This window comes from Oncorhynchus keta, chromosome 14 (assembly GCF_023373465.1).
Source record: "Oncorhynchus keta strain PuntledgeMale-10-30-2019 chromosome 14, Oket_V2, whole genome shotgun sequence".
In the NCBI taxonomy this organism is placed as follows: domain Eukaryota; kingdom Metazoa; phylum Chordata; class Actinopteri; order Salmoniformes; family Salmonidae; genus Oncorhynchus; species Oncorhynchus keta.
Window position 1 is genome coordinate 27,712,703 of NC_068434.1, and position 22,650 is coordinate 27,735,352.

Below are 22,650 nucleotides of genomic sequence, written 5' to 3' on the forward strand. Positions count from 1 at the left end.
CTGTGCTGTTTCGTTGTTCATTTATTCAGTCGTTTCATTCTCAACCAGGATTTCCTATACTATGGAACACCGTTTGGTTTTACGTGTTTATACATGTTTTATGTAGGTATTACCCATTGATTACACCAGCACTCATATTTCATATGTCACAACGATTCATCGATACGTATGCTATGATGCTGGTAAAGTTGTCTCGCGCACCTACAGTGCTGGCCATTAAAAACCTAGCTAGCTCATGGATGCAAACAATGTTCTTCCCCAAAAACATTACAAAACGACATAATCTGTTTCAGAAGCTAGCTAACTATATAGCTAGGTGTCATCATCTAAAATAACCCTAATTTACAAGACAGTTCTTATTTGATGGTGGTCGGACCCATCTATGTGAAACTAGCCACAATAAGGATTAGCCACAATAGTGGGCCTTGCGTTTAGCCTTCAAAATAAAAGTATGTTTTTGACAGTGATGCAAATGAATACAAATAGTAGAATTATGTCATACTTGAATAGATCATGCTAAACGAGGTTGGAATGAGGTTATATGAAATCAACAAAAGCCAATCATTTGTTAATTTGACAAAAATCTGTTTGTGGATCAATGACATGGGGTATCAGTCTACTCAGTGACACCCAGAGAACATTAGGGGTGCTTTTATTGCGAGGTAGCCACTTGTTGTTCGCCTATTGAAATTGAACTTCAGTTCATGGAAATAAATAGCTAGCCAGCTACTTAACCCTGTTGCCCAAAGCCAAAGTTATAAGCAGCCAGCAAGCTTCATCTGGCTAATGATTCTCTGCCGGACCGGGTTATGTGTTGTGAAGCTAGCCACAGTATGGATTAGGCACAATAGTGGAATGTGTGGTTACAATTGGTGGAATCATGCCATATTTAGACTAGTTAATGTTAAACAAGGTTGGAATGTGAAGCAAGGAAATGGGGTGTCAGTCTACCCGGTGACATCCACAGAACATAACTGTGAAGAGTTTACGCAAATATTAATGTTGTAGCTCTTATCGCTTATCTTTGGGGTTAGGGTTAGAGCTTTGTGCCAGTAACCGAAAGGTTGTTGGACTGAATCCTCGAGCTGACAAGTTAAAACTCTGTTGTTCAGCCCTTGAATAAGACAGTTAACCCACTGTTCCCTGATAGGCCATCATTGTAAGTAATAATTCGGTGATTGGACATGGTTGATAGCCTAACGTAAAATAGAGAGTAAAATAGAGCCATAAGAGAGCCTGCTAAATGACAGAAATGTAATGTAAATGTCTTAGTAATGTAAATGTTTTTTGATAAAAATGTGTTTCTCTACTACTGCTAGTTATTTATTTATCTTATGTTTTTCTAATGTCGAACTCATTTGTGTGGCAACTCATTTGAATGAGATTTTTAAATCAAGTTGACAGCTGCCTCTCTCTTCCTGTTCTACTCTCATGTGTTGGAATCTATGTATACTTAAGCAGTGGGGCTGAAAATAAGCCTTTTCCCTGGGTTCTCGCTCTCTCTCACCCACCCCAGTGCCCATGTATCTTAATCCCTTTTGCTTTAGTTTGAATTCAAATTGCCTCTTGCTCACAGTCTCTGCCTCATGGGGTCAATGGTCACATAACAACAACAAGGAGAGGAAAGGAACAGGAGCAATGGTAGGAGCTCCTCTCATCTACCTCATGTCATTTCTCCTCTCCTCTCCCTCAAGTCATTTCTCCTCTCCTCTTCCTCAAGTCATTTCTCCTCTCAATTAAGTAATTTCTCCTCTCCTCTTCCTCAAGTCATTTCTCCTCTCCCTCAAGTCATTTCTCCTCTTTAACTTGAATCACCTTGCCTCTCATAAACAGAAGAGTACATACAGAAGAGTACAAAAAAGTATTTAGTCAGCCACCATTTGTGCAAATTCTCCCACTTAAAAAGATGAAAGGCCTGTAATTTTCATCATAGGTACACTTCAACTATGACAGACAAAATGAGGGGGAAAAAAACAGAAAATCACATTGTAGGATGTTTAATGAATTTATTTGCAAATTATGGTGGAAAATAAGTATTTGGTCACCTACAAACAAGCAAGATTTCTGTCTCTCACAGACTTCTTCTTTAAGAGGCTCCTGTGTCCTCCACTCGTTACCTGTATTAATGGCAACTGTTTGAACTTGTTATCAGTATAAAAGACACCTGTCCACAACCTCAAACAGTCACACTCCAAACTCCACTATGGCCAAGACTAAAGAGCTGTCAAAGGACACCAGAAACTAAATTGTAGACCTGCACCAGGCTGGGAAGACTGAATCTGCAATAGGTAAGCAGCTTGGTTTGAAGAAATCAACTGTGGGAACAATTATTAGGAAATGGAAGACATACAAGACCACTGATAATCTCCCTTGATCTGGGGCTCCACGCAAGATCTCACCCCGTGGGGTCAAAATGATCACAAGAACAGTGAGCAAAAATCCCAGAACCACACGGGGGGACCTAGTGAATGACCTGCAGAGAGCTGGGACCAAAGTAACAAAGCCTACCATCAGTAACACACTACGCCGCCAGGGACTCAAATCCTGCAGTGCCAGATGTGTCTCCCTGCTTAAGCCAGTAAATGTCCAGGCCCGTCTGAAGTTTGCTAGAGAGCATTTGGATGATCCAGAAGAAGATTGGGAGAATGTCATATGGTCAGATGAAACCAAAATATAACTTTTTGGTAAAAACTCAACTCGTGGTGTTTGGAGGACAAAGAATGCTGAGTTGCATCCAAAGAACACCATACTGTACCTACTGTAAAGCATGGGGGTGGAAACATCATGCTTTGGGGCTGTTTTTCTGCAAAGGGACCAGGACGACTGATCTGTGTAAAGGAAATAATGAATGGGGCCATTTATCGTGAGATTTTGAGGGAAAACCGCCTTCCATCAGCAAGGGCATTGAAGATGAATCGTGGCTGGGTCTTTCAGCATGACAATGATCTCAAACACACCGCCCGGGCAACAAAGGAGTGGCTTCGTAAGAAGCGTTTCAAGGTCCTGGAGTGGCCTAGCCAGTTTCCAGATCTCAACCCCATAGAAAATATTTGGAGGGAGTTGAAAGTCCATGTTGCCTAGCAACAGCCCCAAAACATCACTGCTCTAGAGGAGATCTGCATGGAGGAATGGGCCAAAATACCAGCAACAGTGTGTGAAAAACTTGTGAAGACTTACAGAAAACGTTTGACCTCTGTCATTGCCAACAAAGGGGTATAAAACAAAGTATTAAGACAAACTTTTGTGATTGACCAAATACTTATTTTCCACCATAATTTGCAAATAAATTCATTAAAAATCCTACAATGTGATTTTCTGGATTTTTTTCTCTCATTTTTGTCTGTCATAGTTGAAGTGTACCTACGATGAAAATTACAGGCCTCTCTCATCCTTTTAAGTGGGAGAACTTATACAATTGGTGGCTGACTAAATACTTTTTTGCCCCACTGTATGTGTGTATGTATATGTATCTGTCTCTGTACTGTTCACCACCCTGCCAACACAGCCCGTGTTCTAGCCCTCCTTTTCATCATCACGCAGCCAGTGTCTCTTCTAGTCTGGGCCTCAGCAGCTGTCAGGCTGTTTTGTCACTGTTCAAGTGTCCCATTAAGTCAGGCTTAATGCTCAGTCGTCAACATGATGATCCCAGTGTTGGTGATAGCTAGTGACAAGAGGACCAGGGATCTAATCAGTGTGATAACATGGTCAAACCATACCCGATAGTTTCATTAGATTTCCATGAGATGTTATTTTTGCAGGTGTCAACTCTCTATTACAGCTGTATTACTGGTCATATTGACAATGTGTGAAAACCTCACCTCCCTATGCTGCATAGTCAAATTATGATTATTGTTTTTAATTTTATTTAACTAGGCAAGTCAGTTAAGAACAAATTCTTGGGACTCCCGATCACGGCCGAATGTGATACAGCCCGGGATCGAACCAGGGTCTGTAGTGACATCTCTAGCACTGCGATGTAGTGCCTTAGACCGTTGTGCCGCTCGGGAGCCCCAATTACATGAGGGTGAATCAGATTGCTATAGGAAATGTGTTTAGTCTGTGCACCATGAGCTAGCTAGTATACAGATTGAGTTGGCAAAACCCCAGATCACAGATTATTTTTTGGGTGATTAAATTATTAAATCGTGATGATATCTGATCAAACACCATTTAATACATTTTTCTCTGATAACATGTATTTTATTCAAAGACAGCCTCATGGATAAAAAACAATAAGCTTTGCTATCCGGTGGATGCAGTCAGTGGGCTACCGATCATTCATCTGTCTGACAAATAGGACTTTTTCATCCCATTTACTGTGTTTTTATTCCTGGCCATCTGGCGTTAACATTGCCCTAAAAGTCTCTCTAACTCCCTAAACTGCCCCATAAGAATGACAAGCACGTCATTGATGACTGGCGGAGCATCAGAGTGGCTGAACGATGGTTATTTGCTTGCATAATTAAAGATTGCATCTGTTTGAGATTGCATTTGCGTTCAGTATTGGCCCCATGTCTCTGCAGTGATTCATCTGTACAGAGCCAGGGATGTGAAGGCAGAGTGAATCAGGGGGGGATTGTAACACCTGGGCAGCAGTAGAACAGGTGGGCCTGCCTGCAGAATGGGTCTTCCTGGGAACACTGCTCTCGGGATTCCTCAAGACCAGGTCAATTGATGATGGGGAGCATCATGCCCATACTGATTGATGCAGATTAGGATATGTTTTTTTTATATTCATACAATCATCCATAGAATCATATACTTACAGTGCGTTGCGAAAGTATTCGGCCCCCTTGAACTTTGCGACCTTTTGCCACATTTCAGGCTTCAAACATAAAGATATAAAACTGTATTTTTTTGTGAAGAATCAACAACAAGTGGTACACAATCATGAAGTGGAATGACATTTATTGGATATTTATTTATTTTAACAAATCAAAAACTGAAAAATTGGGCGTGCAAAATTATTCAGCCCCTTTACTTTCAGTGCAGCAAACTCTCTCCAGAAGTTCAGTGAGGATCTCTGAATGATCAAATGTTGACCTAAATGACTAATGATGATAAATACAATCCACCTGTGTGTAATCAAGTCTCCGTATAAATGCACCTGCACTGTGATAGTCTCAGAGGTCCGTTAAAAGCGCAGAGAGCATCATGAAGAACAAGGAACACACCAGTCAGGTCCAAGATACTGTTGTGAAGAAGTTTAAAGCCGGATTTGGATACAAAAAGATTTCCCAAGCTTTAAACATCCCAAGGAGCACTGTGCAAGCGATAATATTGAAATGGAAGGAGTATCAGACCACTGCAAATCTACCAAGACCTGGCCGTCCCTCTAAACTTTCAGCTCATACAAGGAGAAGACTGATCAGAGACGCAGCCAAGTGGCCCATGATCACTCTGGATGAACTGCAGAGATCTACAGCTGAGGTGGGAGACTCTGTCCATAGGACAACAATCAAATCTGTCCTTCATGGAAGAGTGGCAAGAAGAAAGCCATTTCTTAAAGATATCCATAAAAAGTGTCGTTTAAAGTTTGCCACAAGCCACCTGGGAGACACACCAAACATGTGGAAGAAGGTGCTCTGGTCAGATGAAAACAAAATCGAACTTTTTGGCAACAATGCAAAACGTTATGTTTGGCGTAAAAGCAACACATCACCCTGAACACACCATCCCCACTGTCAAACATGGTGGTGGCAGCATCATGGTTTGGGCCTGCTTTTCTTCAGCAGGGACAGGGAAGATGGTTCAAATTGATGGGAAGATGGATGGAGCCAAGTACAGGACCATTCTGGAAGAAAACCTGATGGAGTCTGCAAAAGACCTGAGACTGGGACGGAGATTTGTCTTCCAACAAGACAATGATCCAAAACATAAAGCAAAATCTACAATGGAATGGTTCAAAAATAAACATATCCAGGTGTTAGAATGGCCAAGTCAAAGTCCAGACCTGAATCCAATCGAGAATCTGTGGAAAGAACTGAAAACTGCTGTTCACAAATGCTCTCCATCCAGACATACCCCAAGCAACTTACAGCTGTAATCACAGCAAAAGGTGGCCCTACAAAGTATTAACTTAAGGGGGCTGAATAATTTTGCACGCCCAAGTTTTTGATTTGTTAAAAAAGTTTGAAATATCCAAAAAATGTCATTCCACTTCATGATTGTGTCCCACTTGTTGTTGATTCTTCACAAAAAAATACAGTTTTATATTTTTATATTTGAAGCCTGAAATGTGGCAAAAGTTTGCAAAGTTCAAGGGGGCTGAATACTTTCGCAAGGCACTGTACATTTAATGATTGTGTTATTGGTATTTTAACAACAATATTGGTATTATTGGTCCAAGAGTGGCATTTCATTACTCACAAACAGCAACTAAAATGTTGAATTATATGGCAAATTATATCAGCGCTACATTTAAGATTGTTTGCTTGATTTTCAGTTCTTAGCCATTATTCACTCTCTCTATTATGTCTGAGACAAATAAGGCTTATAGAGAAGAGAAAACAAGCACAAGGGAGGGGGTTTCTGACTGGAGCGGACCAGGGGCCGAGGGCTGCCATGAGTGTGTGTGACAGAGGTGAGGGAGGTCATGGCTTCCTGTGGCAGTATGGTTACGGGGAGGTCAGGTGGTGGGGAACCGGTATGCAAAATACACAGCATTAGTCCGCCACCCAAACCTCACTTGGAGAGAACTGAGATGGATGGTAGGTGCAGCACCTGAGAGCTGATTTTCTCACACACTGTCAGTTCCAGTCTATGGGCCAATCTATCTTCCCAGCCCTGGTGCCTCGGTGCCTCGTCCTCCTCCTGCCTCTCCAGTCAGCGCTAGCTAACCACAGCCAATGACTGCTATGGTTCCTGCAAAAACCCCTCCACCCTTAGAGCCCAGAGGGCCTGGAGGAGAAAAGGCTTCAGATAGGTAATCTTGTAACAATCCCTTTTTATTAAGTAAATCCCACACCAGTTTTTTTTTTTTACAAACTCCAGTCCTCAAGTACCCCCAACAGCACATATTTTTGTTATAGCCCTGGACAAGTACATCTGATTCACCTTGTCAACTAATCATCAATCGTCAAATTTACTTTAGACAGATGGCAATGTTGTCAATAGCTAGCAAAGTTCATCAAAAATAGCTGGCAATGCTAACGTTAGCTAGCTAAAATCCGGTGGTCAATCTTAGCTAGCTAGCTAAAGTTATACTGCATCTAAAGTCAATCTGGTGACATCACAATGACGACAAAAGGTTTTCCTAATAATTATTTGCCTACTTTAGGAATGTAATTGTATTTCCAAGCCACCATAATGCACTTTAGATTCAATATTCATCAGCGCCAATTGACACTGCGTTGAGTAGAATGCTCAGTCGTGCTTCAGTCCTATTAACTAATGTGACGAAACGTACAACCCACGAATAGCATGAGTGGGTGGATTTAGAATGCCATTACTAGATTAACTGTTCTCAGAGGTTTTCTAACTTCTTATTGCAAGAAGTGTGTCATCAGTACATTTTTTTTGTAATACATGCCATTTCAGTGATGGCAAATAATAGCATTGTTGGTATTACCACTATGATTCCAGCAAATCCTTATGAGACAGACTGATGCTGTGACCTGTTCCTATAGTTACTGCTAAACTAACAGAAGTTCATGTGGAGGCAGGATGTGATGTTTTTTTATCTCCAGTTATAAAATGATTTTTAATAGCATTTGTATTTTCAGGTACTGTTAGTTAGTTAGTACTATACTTTTATTCCAGAGGTTGTAGAGGCCTCAAGGTTACCTGACTTCCTGGCTCCAGGAGTGTTGTTGTGGTCAGGAAAGATGTATGGTGACAGGCATCAGATCAAATCAAAATGATTTATATAGCCTTCTTACATCAGCTGATGTCACAAAGTGAAACCCAGCCTAAAACCCCAAACAGCAGTGGTTAAGGGCGCTGTACTGCAGCGCCAGCTGTGCCATCAGAGTCCCTGGGTTCGCGCCCAGGCTCTGTCGTAACCGGCTGCGACCGGGAGGTCCGTGGGGCGACGCACAATTGGTCTAGCGTCGTCCGGGTTAGGGAGGGCTTGGTCGGTAGGGATGTCCTTGTCTCATCGCGCACCATCGACTCCTGTGGCGGGCCGGGCGCAGTGCGCGCTAACCAAGGTTGCCAGGTGCACGGTGTACCCTCCGACACATTGGTGCGGCTGGCTTCCGGGTTGGATGCACGCTGTGTTAAGAAGCAGTACGGCTGGTTGGGTGGTGTATCGGAGGACGCATGACTTTCAACCTTCGTCTCTCCCGAGCCCGTACGGGAGTTGTAGCGATGAGACAAGATAGTAGCTACTACAACAATTGGATACTATGAAATTGGGGAGAAAAAGGGGTAAAATAAAAATAAAGAAAAAATAAAGGCCAAAACCTAGGAAGAAACCTAGAGAGGAACCAGGCTATGAGGGGTGGCCAGTCCTCTTCTGGCTGTGCCGGGTGGAGATTATAACAGAACATGGCCAAGATGTTCAAATGTTCATAAATTACCAGCATGGTCAAATAATAATAATCACAGTAGCTGTCAGCACCTCAGGAGTAAATGTCAGTTGGCTTTTCATAGCCGATCATTGAGAGTATCTCTACCGCTCCTGCTGTCTCTAGAGAGTTGAAAACAGCAGGTCTGGGACAGGTAGCACATCCGGTGAACAGGTCAGGGTTCCATAGCCGCAGGCAGAACAGTTGAAACTGGAGCAGCAGCACGGCCAGGTAGACTGGGGACAGCAAGGAGTCATCATGCCAGGTAGTCCTGAGGCATGGTCCTAGGGCTCAGGTCCTCCGAGAGAAATAAAGAAAGAAAGAGAGAATTAGAGAGAGCATACTTAAATTCACACAGGACACCGGATAAGACAGGAGAAGTACTCCAGATATAACAGACTGACCCTAGCCCCCTGACACATAAACTACTGCAGCATAAATACTGGAGGCTGAGACAGGAGGGGTCAGGAGACACTGTGGCCCCATCCGATGAGACGCCCGGACATGATCAAACAGGCAGGATATAACTCCACCCACTTTGCCAAAGCACAGCTCCCACACCACTAGAGGGATTTCTTCAACCACCAACTTACCATCCTGAGACAAGGCCGTGTATAACCCACAAAGATCTCCGCCACGGCACAACCCAAGGGAGGGCGCCAACCCAGACAGGAAGATCACGTCAGTGACTCAACCCACTCAAGTGATGCACCCCTCCTAGGGACGGCATGGAAGAGCACCAGTAAGCCAGTGACTCGGCATGTCCCCTTTAACCCAGTCACCCCCACTCACAGTCCCTGTCCCCCTGTTAATCAGAGGCTGCTGCTCTGCTCCTCTTCTCCCCTTTCCCCTCAGAGCCTGTCAGTCCCCTGTGCCTTTGTTCCTGCTTCCTCAATAGAACCTGCTGGTTCCTGCTAACAATTGAGTGAGGGCCCCTCTCTGACAGTACAAAGAAAGGCAGGTCACCCACACACACACACCCACACACACACACACACACACACACACACACACACACACACACACACACACACACACACACACACACACACACACACACACACACACACACACACACACACACACACACACACACACACACACACACACACACACAGACAGACAGGCACACGTCACACACACACACACATTGAGAACTGTGTTGGTTACTCTACCTTCACCTTCATTGTCTTGCCCAAACTGAATTTTTTGCTGTTTGCAACTCTTTTTACATTATCCAGTCCCTTTGGGGATGTGTAATTCTCCTCTAACCTTTGCCAGTCTAGTAAGTACTGTTTAGCACTTTGTCGGATAGAGATTGTAGCAGTAACATGGAAGGATCAGTGAAATTTTGCTGGAATGTCTGAGTCCCTGTCTCACAAGTACCACAAGTATGTCCCCTCACGTTGATAGAGAGAGAGAGAGAGAGAGAGAGAGAGAGAGAGAGAGAGAGAGAGAGAGAGAGAGAGCCGAAGGCATTGGGTCATTTCAGTGCGCCATGTGGCAGCATCACAGGACAATTTCAGCAACCTCCATGCCAAGATTAGTTCTCCCTTGAGCTTTCAACGGGTGCATCAGATTTCATCTAGGAAGAGCTGTATGTGCAGATGCTCTTACACTACACAAATATGCATAGACACACTCACACACACACCACATGCACACTTATACACATAAAACACTCACAAACACACAAAGGCAAATTACAATAACTCAAATTTGTTTTTAAATTGGATGAGTACATTGGTTTTTGTGCATGGCAGTAGCGTGAGTAGAGCATCTGGCTATGACCTTGAATGTACACTCCCCCCATCAACCAGGAGGGGAAGTAGGGAAGATCAGATGGATGCTTATATTGTAGATTATACCCCCCCAGAGAACCATAATGCGCTCAGAATTAGTTTTACTGCCATAACGTATATATGGAAGAGTCTGGGATTAACCCCTGAGAAGCGTTAGGCTACACATGATGTTGCACATAACAATATAGAGTCCCAGATAACAACAAATGTTCCCACAACATTTGAGAACGTTCTCTTAAGTGTTGCATTAGGTCATTTGCTAAAATGTTCATATGAATGTTCCCGTGATGTGCAAGGAATGTTTCCTAGAGACCATTCCCTTAATGTCAAATCAAATTTATCCAGAACGTGGTAACATTGTTCTCAGAACTTAAGATATTAATGTTCTAGACACATTTCATGGTAATGTTGCAAGAAAATTTGTGTCCAGTTTTCTGAGGGTTAGGAGAATATTTAATCAACAATACACATGATATACACAGAACATGGTTGCCATGTTCTTAGTACAAAAGATATTAATGTTCTAGACACGTTAAATGGGAACGTTGAAAGAACATTTATGTGTCCAGTTTTCTGTGGGTTAGGAGAATATTCCATCAACATCCCACCAAATATACAAAGAACATGGTGGCCAAGTTTTCAGTCTAATAAAAAGCATGAGCTGGCGCACACCCAGAGAATATTTGTGTAGAGTTGCTGACTAACGATGAGTAAACTGTAGGCTATAAAAATAAAGAGTTGCACACTCTATATACAAGCTCCCAGTAATGTATTGGGTAAACCACCAACTTTTCTGCGTCACTGAGCCTTCTTCAGGGAATATTACATCAACATCCCACTAAATATACAAAGAACATGGTTGCCATGTTTTCAGAACATAATATTTTAATGTTCTAGACACAATTCATGGGAACCTGGCAAAAACATTGTGTCCAGTTCAGTAAATCTCAGCTCTGTTGAAACTACAGTCAAGAAAAACTTGTATTAATCATTAAAGCAGGTTAATATTCTCCACCAACATTTAATAGCTATACAGAAAGCCCTTAAATTGTTGAAATTAGTCAATCAAAACAATAATGAGAGAATAGTCAAATGATCTGATACCTTACATGGATAGGGTATCATCTCCTAGATCAAAACTGTTCGCTGCTCTGGCCCCCCAAATTATGATTTGTTGATTATGATTAATTGTTTTGTGACATTTTGGCCATACCCAGGCCTCCTTAAGGCTCCATAATGATTAATCTGTTGGTGTCATATGAAGCTTTACCGCTAGCTCTGTAATATGAGTAGTATTTTGAATTCAATAACAATTTTCTTACTTTATTTTATGAATATTGACAAATATAAACATGAATATTGAAAATATACAATTTTGGATTTGGATTTAAAAAAAATATATATACATTGTCAAACATAATATACTACAGGTACTCCAAAATTCCAAAGTGGGATCTCTGCTAGTTTAACATATATGGCCGTTTTAAACAGATAAATTAGCATAGTAGCCAACGTAACCAATTACAGCCATCTTTTTACCAGCAGAGGGCGACCATTTTGAATCCATTTTCAAGTTCACTCTTTTGGTAATGCTTACAAATTGGAGCATAACTCTAAAAGTAGCAGAGATCCCACTCTGGAGCTTTGAAATGCCCGTAGAGTATACAGTGCAACAATATATTGAAATTGTTTATTTATTTGTTTATTTATTTTCTTCTAACAAAATCGTTATTGAAATAAAAATACTACTCATATAACAAAGCAAGTGGTTGCAGTAGCGTAACGTAAAAGAGGGGTTGGCGGGTGGTGGGTGGCGGGACACAATGCAAATAGCTGGGGCCTTTGACCATTTTTAGGGCCTTCCTCTGACACTGCCTGGTGTAGAGGTTCTGGATGGCAGGCAGCTTAACCCCAGTGATGTACTGGGCCGTACACACTACCCTCTGTAGTGCCTTGCGGTCAGAGGCTGAGCAGTTACCATACCAGGCAGTGATACAACCATGCTCTCGATGTTGCTTCTGTATAACCTTTTGAGGATCTCTGTCTTGGTGTGTTTGGAACATTCTAGTTTGTTGTTGATGTGGACACCAAGGAACTTGAAGCTCTCAACCTGCTCCACTACAGCCCTGTCGATGAGAATGGGGGCGTGCTCGGTCCTCCTTTTCCTGTTGTCCACAATCATCTCCTTAGTCTTGGTTAAGTTGAGGGATAGGTTGTTATTCTGGCACCACCCGGCCAGGTCTCTGACCTCCTCCCCATAGGCTGTCTCGTCGTTGTCGGTAATCAGGCCTACCACTGTTGTGTCGTCTGCAAAATTAATGATGGTGTTGGAGTCGTGCCTGGCCATGCAGTCGTGGGTGAACAGGGAGTACAGGAGGGGACTGAGCACGCACTCCTGGGGAGCTCCAGTGTTGAGGATCAGCGTGGCAGATGTGTTGCTACCTGACTGTATCCTTGAAACTTTTCTTGAGCTTTTGGTCTCAATTCCTTATTGCAAAGAGGTTGCAATAGCATTTTTCTTTTAAACATAGTCTTAAAGGAGGCCTGAGTAAGGCCAAAATGTCACAAATGTTTCAACTTCAATTAATTATTTCTCAATTATGCTTTAAGATACAAATGTCAAATATACTGTATGTCAACAATACTTCCACCAAAGGTTCCTTCTATTGATGACAGTTTTTGAAAATCCCCCAAATCTTTTTGGTTCTAGTTTTGTGAGCAATCACCCTATTATAGTGATAATATTCAGCACTATAATAATATTTTATGAAGAAACAACTTGGTGGTGCTGAATTGTTATGGAAACATGCTTTGAATGGCTCTAAAGAGAGACAAATGAGTCTGAGACAAGTGCGGTGTTGTAATCCTGTACAGTGTCAGAGGATGGGCAGTGGGATGCCTCTCCTGCACAACACTATGGATGTATATATCCATAGTATATATCTAACCTACCTCCACTCTTACGCTACACTAACTCCCTTGTAGGACCTTTTACACTAGTCATTAATTGCAGGGTAATGTTTGAATTAGCATTCAGCTCCCAAGTATGGCTGTCTACTGGAACAGTGTAAGTGTTCAGCTGCATTAGATAATGCTTATCATTTACAAATGAGAGGCCAGCAGGCCAACAAGCCATTAGTACACCATGAATAATTTGTGTACGAGACAGGAACAAAGAGGCCCATAGTATATGAAGAATACTAAACATTCAAAATGCATTTTTCCTCAGTCTATTGAAACCTATCCCCAGGGATTTGCCCAATCCTCTTAAATTGCAGGGCTTTGCTATGAGCAAAGTGGACTCTGATTGACTGAAGGTCTTAGGAATGAATCATTTCAAGGGCCCAAGCTATGGGAGCCAACATCATGTTAGTCATGTCCATTGGACTTACTGCTAGGTGTAGGATTTAGAGTTTACTTTCTAGTTACCTTGGTTTGTTTAACATGTGTCTTATTCCTGTCTCTCTTGTTATTGTCTCCATTGTTAGAGCGATTGTTAAAAAAGGAGTGTCGTTTCGCACAGCAACACCCAGTAACTCGTTGTTGTGGGACATCACGCTGGACTCTGGAGCGGATGGCACCATCGCTGTTGTTTGTCAGAGGAAATCTGCCATACCTGGAAAAAGGCAAGTCTGCTGAACATACACAACAATCCCCCCCAATATACTATCAGTGAACGCCATTAAACCCGCTATGTGTTCAACCATTGGCTGGACCCTTCAAATTTGGCTGCTCATAGACAGCTTTACACATACTCTTGAATAAACATTACTGTACTCTATAAGGTGTTAATGTCATGGGTTTGTTAGTTAATTAATTTTAATAGTAGTGTACATGATACAGAGGGTTAGTTACTTCCATTTTGCCTGAGTAAGTTGAAAATAGTTTGCATATGTGATACAATGAGTAGGCTAACGACTCAGAATAAATAACACTCACACACGATGGCATTTTGACTGGGGCTTAGGCTATCTGACCTGAGAAGAAATCTTATGCTATACAAGCACAGATCTACTGCTGAGAAAAGCTTAAGGAAATCTGCTTCTTAAAGAGGCCACTGTCCTCACAAGTCATTAAGTAGTGCTACGTCTGTAAGAAAATCTCTGGAAGTCTCTAATTGCTTATCTATACTGAGTGTACAAAACATTAAGGACACTTGCTCTTTCCATGACATAGACTGACCAGATGAATCGAGGTGATAGCTCGGATCTCTTATTGAAGTCACTTGTTAAATCCACTTCAATCAGTGTAGATGAAGGGGAGGAGACAGGTTAAAGAAGGATTTTTAAGCCTTGAGACAATTGAGACATGGATTGTGTATGTGTGCCATTCAGATGGTGACAAAATATTTGCAGTGCCTTTGAACGGGGTGGGGTAGTACGTGCCATGCATTCTTGACGTTCCTGACACCGGTTTGTGTCAAGAACTCCAACACTGCTGGGTTTTTCACTCTTAACAAAGGGTGGGTGGTGGTTGTGGTGGGGGCAATTGGCCCAGTGTCGGAGTAGGCCGTCATTGTAAATACGAATTTGTTCTTAACTGACTTGCCTAGTTAAATAAAGGATTTATTTCTGTTCCCTTTTCAGTATATTAAAGTGTTTCTGTCTCCTTTACAGTATGTTGTTAAAACCTTGGGCAAATACTAAACAATTATTATTATTAACAATTAATTAAACATTAGTGTGCCCAGTCAATGTGAATATGTGGCTTTGTTAATGCCTCTTCTGTTCCTAGAGGCCTGTGGGATCTGTTTCTGGTACCATTGCTGCTGTCACAAAGACATCTGGAGTCATGGTGCTCTTTCTGAAGTGTAACCTTTACCTTGCTTGAGGTCAATTTACCTTGGCGCTCTGGACAATACACCAGATGTAGGAACCTGTCCATGAAGGAACAGGACCTTCCATTGACATTGCATGTAATTGACCAACTCTGTGACTTGGCTGACCTTTATGATCTGCTGTGGCTCCAGGTATTTATAGCCTATGAGATGTTCCTGTGAATTTAAAGGTGGGACATCTTTGTAGTTTGTCATTTTAATTGGAGCATTATGGCGTCCATGACAAGCAGGATACACTTCACACTGATAAGCACAGAGTGATAGAAACACTGACCTGGTAAAAGGAAGTTATTATTGGGTTAGCCTCATTTTCTTGTTTTCCCCATGTGATGGGGATTAGTCCATTCTTTATCGAACAGGTTTTTGTGAACATATTTGTGGATGAAGAATCGTTTGTTAGGGATAATCCATCTTAAAATATCATTTAACTTACTAGACCCCCTGCAGGGGCTGTCTAATGTCACACATCTTTGGGTTTTTTATGGACTTTGTCTCTTAGCTTCCTAGCTCACTGTGAGTGTTTATGTGGCTATCTGGATATTAACTATTTTTTGATCCTCTGTTTGACAATACATTGCAACAGATCATCAGATTTAAGATGGCCACTTAGTGAGAGTGCTGTCCCTTTAATAATCTGGGGTTTGGAGTACTTCACTGCTTCACCCACAAGAATGACAGAAGGCTATAATGGTGTCCCCCTTTTCACTGTAATGCCAGATTAAAACAGCAAAATCCGTTTTAATGTATACTTTAGGGGATAGAGACCCTCTTGCACATCTTGTTTTGATACTTGACTAAAACACTGTTACAGTTGGTTTGTGTTTCGATGTGTTTTTGTGCAATATTCTAAGATGATTCAATTACAGTAAATCTCTCTTGTTAAGTATTTTCATGTGTTGTGCAGAATTTAAAAAGCTCTTAGAGAATAAATGATAGAGAACTCATCAGAAGTAGCTTTGTGCATGCATTTGGCTTTAAAGGGACACACACAGTACATTTGAAAATATTTGACAGTTGGTTGTGTGTAAGTGTTTGATGTGGCGAAGGGAGGGTGTGTGCCAGATACAGGACTGTCTTACTTGAGAGTGAGTGGATGTGGCCCTATTCAGTAGTGTGTTTCACAGGGAGTTGCAATAACAAAGGGATAGGATGGATATTCTTTATTGTCAATGTTCCAGCTGTGCAAATTGTGCAATATTCCAGCTGCTTAATATTAAAAGTCAAGGGAGATCTCATGAATTCATGGCACCTCACTTGACTCCGAGTTCAAAGTCCATAGTTAAAAGCTGTCTAAACCCATCACTGCACTTACCCATTCTTGTAAATCCCCATGTTTATGATGATGATCTAAAGTACTGTCAGTTAAAACAGGCCGAACACTTTCAGTAATGCTTTAAAGATGTTTCGCTTTAGAGACTTTGAACCGATTCATCAGATTAGAGGGGATCCTATCCAAGTCCTATTCAAGGCATTATCATATACAATGAGAGGATCAGGCTATCAGAGAACTTTGCTGCTACAAGCTATCTATCCTATTTAGCCCATGCGTGCATTCTCCTTCAGCCTGACGCCTGCAGTGACATGTGTGTCTGTTCAGGGGTAATAGGTTTCAGTGGAGCCGGGAGATTGTGCATCTCATTAATCTGTTGTCTCACAATCAAATCCCTGATGCTCATTTGACATGCTCAGCTAGTCATACCTTACATGTGCACAAACAATGTGATTACTTTACAGTAACAGGAAATTCATGTGGGAAAGAATATTAAATGACACCCTCTATGTGGATAATCTTGTTTTATGCTACTGAAGAGGAAGTGTTTTGTTGTTATTTTGATGAAGGACAAAAGACCAAGGAAATAAGTAATTATTGGATATTAAAACAGACTGAAAAAAACAACAGATTCATAAATGAGTTGTTTTCTTATTAGGCATGTGTAGGAAGTCACTTTGACAATGCTGATGTTGTTTATTATACTAAACATATGGTACATGTAAGACATAAGCTTTTACAATGAATTGAAGTCTATCACGGAGTCATGGTTAGGGTTAATAAACTGGATTCCTCCTGTTTTTCCTCCTCGGTTTAAACAACGCTTCAGAGTCAGAATCACCTTTATTTACCAAGTACATTTACATACACTCCAAATTTGGTGGTGGTGATATGGTGCTGCTAGTGATTGACAACATTTAGAGATAAAATACAGACAGGGAAGTTTAAACAAATTGGAGGGGGGGGTTTGTCCTCTGGGTTTTGCCTGCCATTTCAGTTCTGTTATACTCACGGACATTATTTTTTAACCGTTTTAGAAACTTTAGAGTGTTTTCTATCCAAACCTATCGTGTCACGCCTTGGTCATAGTGTTTTGTGTATTCGTTATATATTTGGTCAGGCCAGGGTCTGACATGGGTTTATATGTTGTGTTTCGTATTGGGGTTTTGTAGGCATTGGGATTGCGGCTGAGTAGGGGTGTAGCATAGGCTTGGCTGCCTGAGGCGGTTCTCAATCAGAGACGAGAATCATCTGACTCTGATTGAGAACCATATTTAGGTAGCCTGGGTTTCACTGTGTTTTCGTGGGTGATTGTTCCTGTCTCTGTGTAGTTGTTCACCAGACAGGCTGTATTAGGTTTTCACGTTCCGTTTGTTGTTTTTGTATTTATAAGTTATTTCATGTATCGCTCTTCTACATTAAAGACATGAGTAACCACCACGCTGCATTTCGGTCCGACTCTCTTTTGACAAACGAAGAACGCCGTTACATACCGACTATATACAGATCCTAGCTTCTGGGCCTGAGTAGCAGGTAGTTTACTTTGGGCCCGCTTTTCATCTGGACGTCAAAATACCGCCCCCTATCCCAAAGAAATTTGAAGGGCTGGTAAGTAAGCATTTCACTGTAAGGTCTACTACACCTGTTGTATTCGGCACATGTGACAAATACAATTTGATTACATTTGATCACTCTCCTTCTTGGTCAAATAGCCCTTACACAGCCTAGAGGTGTGTTTTGGGTCATTGTCCTGTTGAAAAACAAATGATACTCCCACAAAGCGCAATCCAGATAGAATGGCATATTGCTGCAGAATGCTGAGGGAGCCATGCTGGTTAAATGTGCCTTGAATTCTAAATAAATCACAGTGTCACCAGAAAATCACCCCCACATCATCACACCTCTGCCTCCATGCTTCACGGTGGGAACCACACATGCAGAGATCATCTGTTCACCTCCTATGCATCTCACAAAGACACGTCAGTTGGAGCCAAAACTCTCAAATTTGGACTCATCAGACCAAAGGACAGATTTCCACTGGTCTAATGTCCATTGCTCGTGTTTCTTGGCGCAAGCAAGTCTCTTCCTCTTATTGGTACTCTGGTGGTGGTTTCTTTGCAGCAATTTGATCATGAAGGCCTGATTAATGCAGTCTCCTCTGAACAGTTGATGTTGACATGTGTCTGTTAGTTGAGCTCTGTGAAGCATTTATTTTGGCTGCAATCTCAGGTGAAGTTAACTCTAATGAACTTATCCTCTGCAGCGGAGGTAACTCTAGGTCTTCCTTTCCTGTGGCGGTCCTCATGAGACCAGTTTCGTCATAGCGCTTGATGGTTTTTGGGACTGCCCTTGAAGAAACTTTCAAAGTTCTTGAAATGTTACGCATTGACTGAATGATACGCAATTCCACAAATTAACGTTTAACAAAGTGCACCTGTTAATTTAAATGTATTCCTGATCTTTCCTGCATGCTTCCTTGCCCTGCAGTCATGCAGGACCTTGATGGAGGGCAGGTGGCAGCCGATGACCCTCTGCAACCTGGACGATGCTTTGCAGTCTGTCCTTGGAGCATACACAATTGATATATCTGACTGAGGAACCCAGATCCTCCCACCCTCCACTTTCTGTTCTTTATTGCTTCGCTTTTTTCTGTTTACTCTGTGGTTGATGTGTCAGGATCACTGCTGTGCCACCTTGATTACTTTGGGCTTGGCTGTCCCACCTTGCTTGCTTTTCCTTTTTTTTTAAATGCTCGCTACCCGTCCTTCTGTAATGTTTATCTCACCGTACTACAATCACATACTGTATGTATTCAATGTAGTATCAAAGATAATAGCTTGAGCTGAGTGTGTTCCTCTGGCAGTGAGATTCCTCGTCTGATCCTGACTCTTCTATCTCCTCTCAGGCTAGACAGCAGTCTACTGGAGGTCCTACAGATGGACTTTGAGGTAGAGGAGCTGAGTAGCCAATCAGACAGCCAGGTGATCACATGGCACCTGGAGTTGCCACCAAACACCAGGGATGGGGGACAGAAAGAAGGTTCCATGAGGATCTACACAACCCAGAGAGACTTTGTGGGCCTCGCCCCACTTGTCATGGTGAGCACGGACTAACAATTAATTTCTAGCATCCATATGCATATAGTATTTTCCCCTGTGACATATGCTTTTGCAAATGTTGTGTTTGGTCTTGGATGTGGCCTCCAGAATGTGGGTACTGTGACCTAATGCACTCTGTATTCTTGACATTCAAATCAAATTGTATTGGTCACATACACATATTTAGCAGATATTATTGCTGGTGTAGCGAAATGCTAATTGATGCCTGTGACATGATTTACCAGGAGGTTGTCAATCTTTGACTGCTGCTTCTCTATTTTTCTATGTTTGTATGTTGTATCTTTTAATATAGGACTCCTGCAATTAATCCATCAAATAATCTCTGTCACTAAATAGTGGATGTTATAAATTGTGGGAGCAATTTGCATTACAATATCCAATCTGCCATTAGCCCTTTGTGCTACGACAATCAAGGGGCCCTTGACTTTTAAGCCATTTTTTTTTCATGGAAGATTTACAATATCTGCCTAGTAATATTTTCAACATCATATCTTTCAAAATGTTCCATCTTTTATGATCATTTGTTTGTCCATTTACTTACAAAAAAATATTTAATAGATATTTGTTAATTCATGTTTGAGAACAGTAAAAACCTCGACTGTTGTTCAATCACTCTGTCTGTATCATACAATAGACAGTATTTTCAATATGATACAGTTGAAAGGCACTGAAATATAAAGGCATTGGAAACTTGATTTTGGTTTGAAATTTGACACAGCCTGGTCTCATGGACTATATGTAAATTAGTAAATGTAAATCCGGGACACTCAAATTAGTATAATACTTATGATTTGGTATGGTTACAATAGACTAGAGCTACTTAAGGAGGGTGTTTGGTGGATGTTTTTTTTATTTTACCAGGCAAGTCAGTTAAGAACAAATACTAATTTTCAATGACAGCCTAGAAACAGTGGGTTAACTGCCTGTTCATTGTCAGTTTGAGGGTTTGAACTTGCAACCTTCTGGGTACTAGTCCAATGCTCTAACCACTAGGCTACCCTGCCACCAATGTGTCTTGAGAACACAACCCAACGGTTGTATGTTCGAATCTCATCACGGACAACCTTAGAATTTTATCTAATTAGTACCTTTTCAACTACTTTTTAGCTACTATGCAACTACTTAGCATGTTATCTAACTTTCCCTAACCTTAACCCTTTCAGCTAACTCTCCCTTAACCATTCAACCTAACTCCTAACCTTGACCCTAAGCCCTATCCCTAAACCCTAGCCTAGCTAATGTTAGCCAGCTAGCTAACGTTGGCACTAGCCAGCTCGCTAAAATTAGCCACAACAAATTGGAATTCATAACATATCATTTTTGTATCATCATTTGTAACATATTGTACATTTAGAAAATGTGTAACAAATTTTACTTTTGGCTAAATTATATCATACAAAATGGATGATGGACATCCACAAATTAACACATAACATCCAAATGGAGAGTCTCGGATTTACATACAAAATAATACAAAATGCTCTGAGACTAGGTTGTTTGATATGGTCCATCTCAATCATGGATTAGATGGTGACCTCAGTCTGCGAGCCAAACATGAGTAGATTTGATGTTTGGCCAGAGGGGCCATTAGGTCTAGATTGATCTAGCACTCATTACTATGCTGCTGAATGTTGTTCAATACTGGTTGGAGCTACAGTTATATTGCTAATAAAATTAGGATTAATACTGATTGCTTGTATTTTCTGGCACAGATGTGGTTTCGGGAATTTTGATATCACAGTTTAATTCCAAAATCTATATTTCTACCAGCAATGGGAACTCATAACTTCAGGTCATGTTTCCACATGCAATCCTCCCCTGCTCCCGTTTCCTACATACAACAAGCCTACAGTGCCTTCAGAAAGTATTCAAACCCCCTCGTCTTTTTCCACATTTTGTTGTGTTACAGCCTGAATTTAAAATTCATTAAATTGAGATTTTGTGTCACTGGCTCACACAAAATACCCCATAATGTCAAAGTGGAATTATGTTTTTGGAAATGAATGAAAAATGAAAAGCCGAAATGTCTTGAGTCAATAAGTATTCAACCCTTTTGTTATGGCCTCAATAAATTCAGGAGTAGAAATGCGTGAAAACATGTTTTCAATTGAGTCCATTTATTTTGAATTCAGGCTGTATCACAACAAAACGTGGAATAAGTCAAGGGGTATGATTACTTTCTGAAGGCCCTGTGTATCTTAAGCATCAGTAGTTAGGAGGTTACAGTGGGCTGATATCTCATTAAACCTACACTGAGTGTACAAAACATGCTCTTTCCATGACAAAGACTGACCAGGTAAATCCAGCTGACAGCTATGATCCCTTATTGATGTTAAATCCACTTCAATCAGTGTAGATGAAGGGGAGGAGACAGGTTAAAGAAGGAGTTTTAAGCCTTGAGACAATTGAGACATGGATTGTATATGTGTGTCAATGAGAGGGTGAATGGGAAAACCCAAATATTTAAGTGCCTTTGAACGGGGTATGCTAGTAGGTGCCAGTTTGAGTGTGTTAAGAACTGCAGTGCTGCTGGGTTTTTCACACTCAACAGTTTCCGGTGTGCATCAAGAATGGTCCAACACCCAAAGGATATCCAGCCAACTAGACACAACTGTGGGAGGCATTGGAGTCAGCATGCCTGTGGAATGCCTTCGATGCCTTATAGAATCCATTACCCCAACGAATTGAGTCTGTTCTGAGGGTAAAATGGGGTGCAACTCACTATTAGGAAGGTGTTCCTAATGTTTTGTACACTTAGTGTATAGCCAGACTGATGATGTGTTCCCTTTAGGACTCAGCGATCCTGAACACGGCTGTGCTAACTGGGAAGAAGGTGGTGATGCCTGTCAGGACCGTGGCTGTGGAGGAGGATGGGTCAGTCACTGACGTCTCAGACTTCACTGACTGCAGCTCCACTGATGAGGACATCCTGAAGGTACTGTACAGCGGGCTGCCTGCCACTTGATGCCACAGTGGTACCTAACATTTACAGTTGTGTAGAAGGTGTATGTGTTTTAAAACCTCATCTTAGTGGTGGAAGTCCTTGGCACATTAACACACACAAATAAGAAAGTGAGAGTGTGTTTCTTCAACGTGTAGACATGAAGATGTC

The 22,650-nt window shown here is 41.6% G+C and overlaps 1 protein-coding gene across 2 annotated transcripts in view; it reads left to right on the top strand.

Moving 5' to 3' along the window:
• The window catches only part of LOC118393136 (transmembrane protein 132D-like), a 45,127-nt gene that overhangs the window by 11,541 nt on the left and 10,936 nt on the right, over positions 1-22,650 (top strand). The window contains exons 3-5 of one of the 2 annotated variants that reach the window (XM_035785485.2): positions 13,801-13,938; positions 19,325-19,517; positions 22,330-22,473. In XM_035785485.2, the coding sequence (XP_035641378.1) occupies positions 13,801-13,938; positions 19,325-19,517; positions 22,330-22,473 (475 nt within the window). The remainder of the gene's footprint in view (positions 1-13,800; positions 13,939-19,324; positions 19,518-22,329; positions 22,474-22,650) is intronic. The other variant, XM_035785486.2, reaches the window with a different exon arrangement.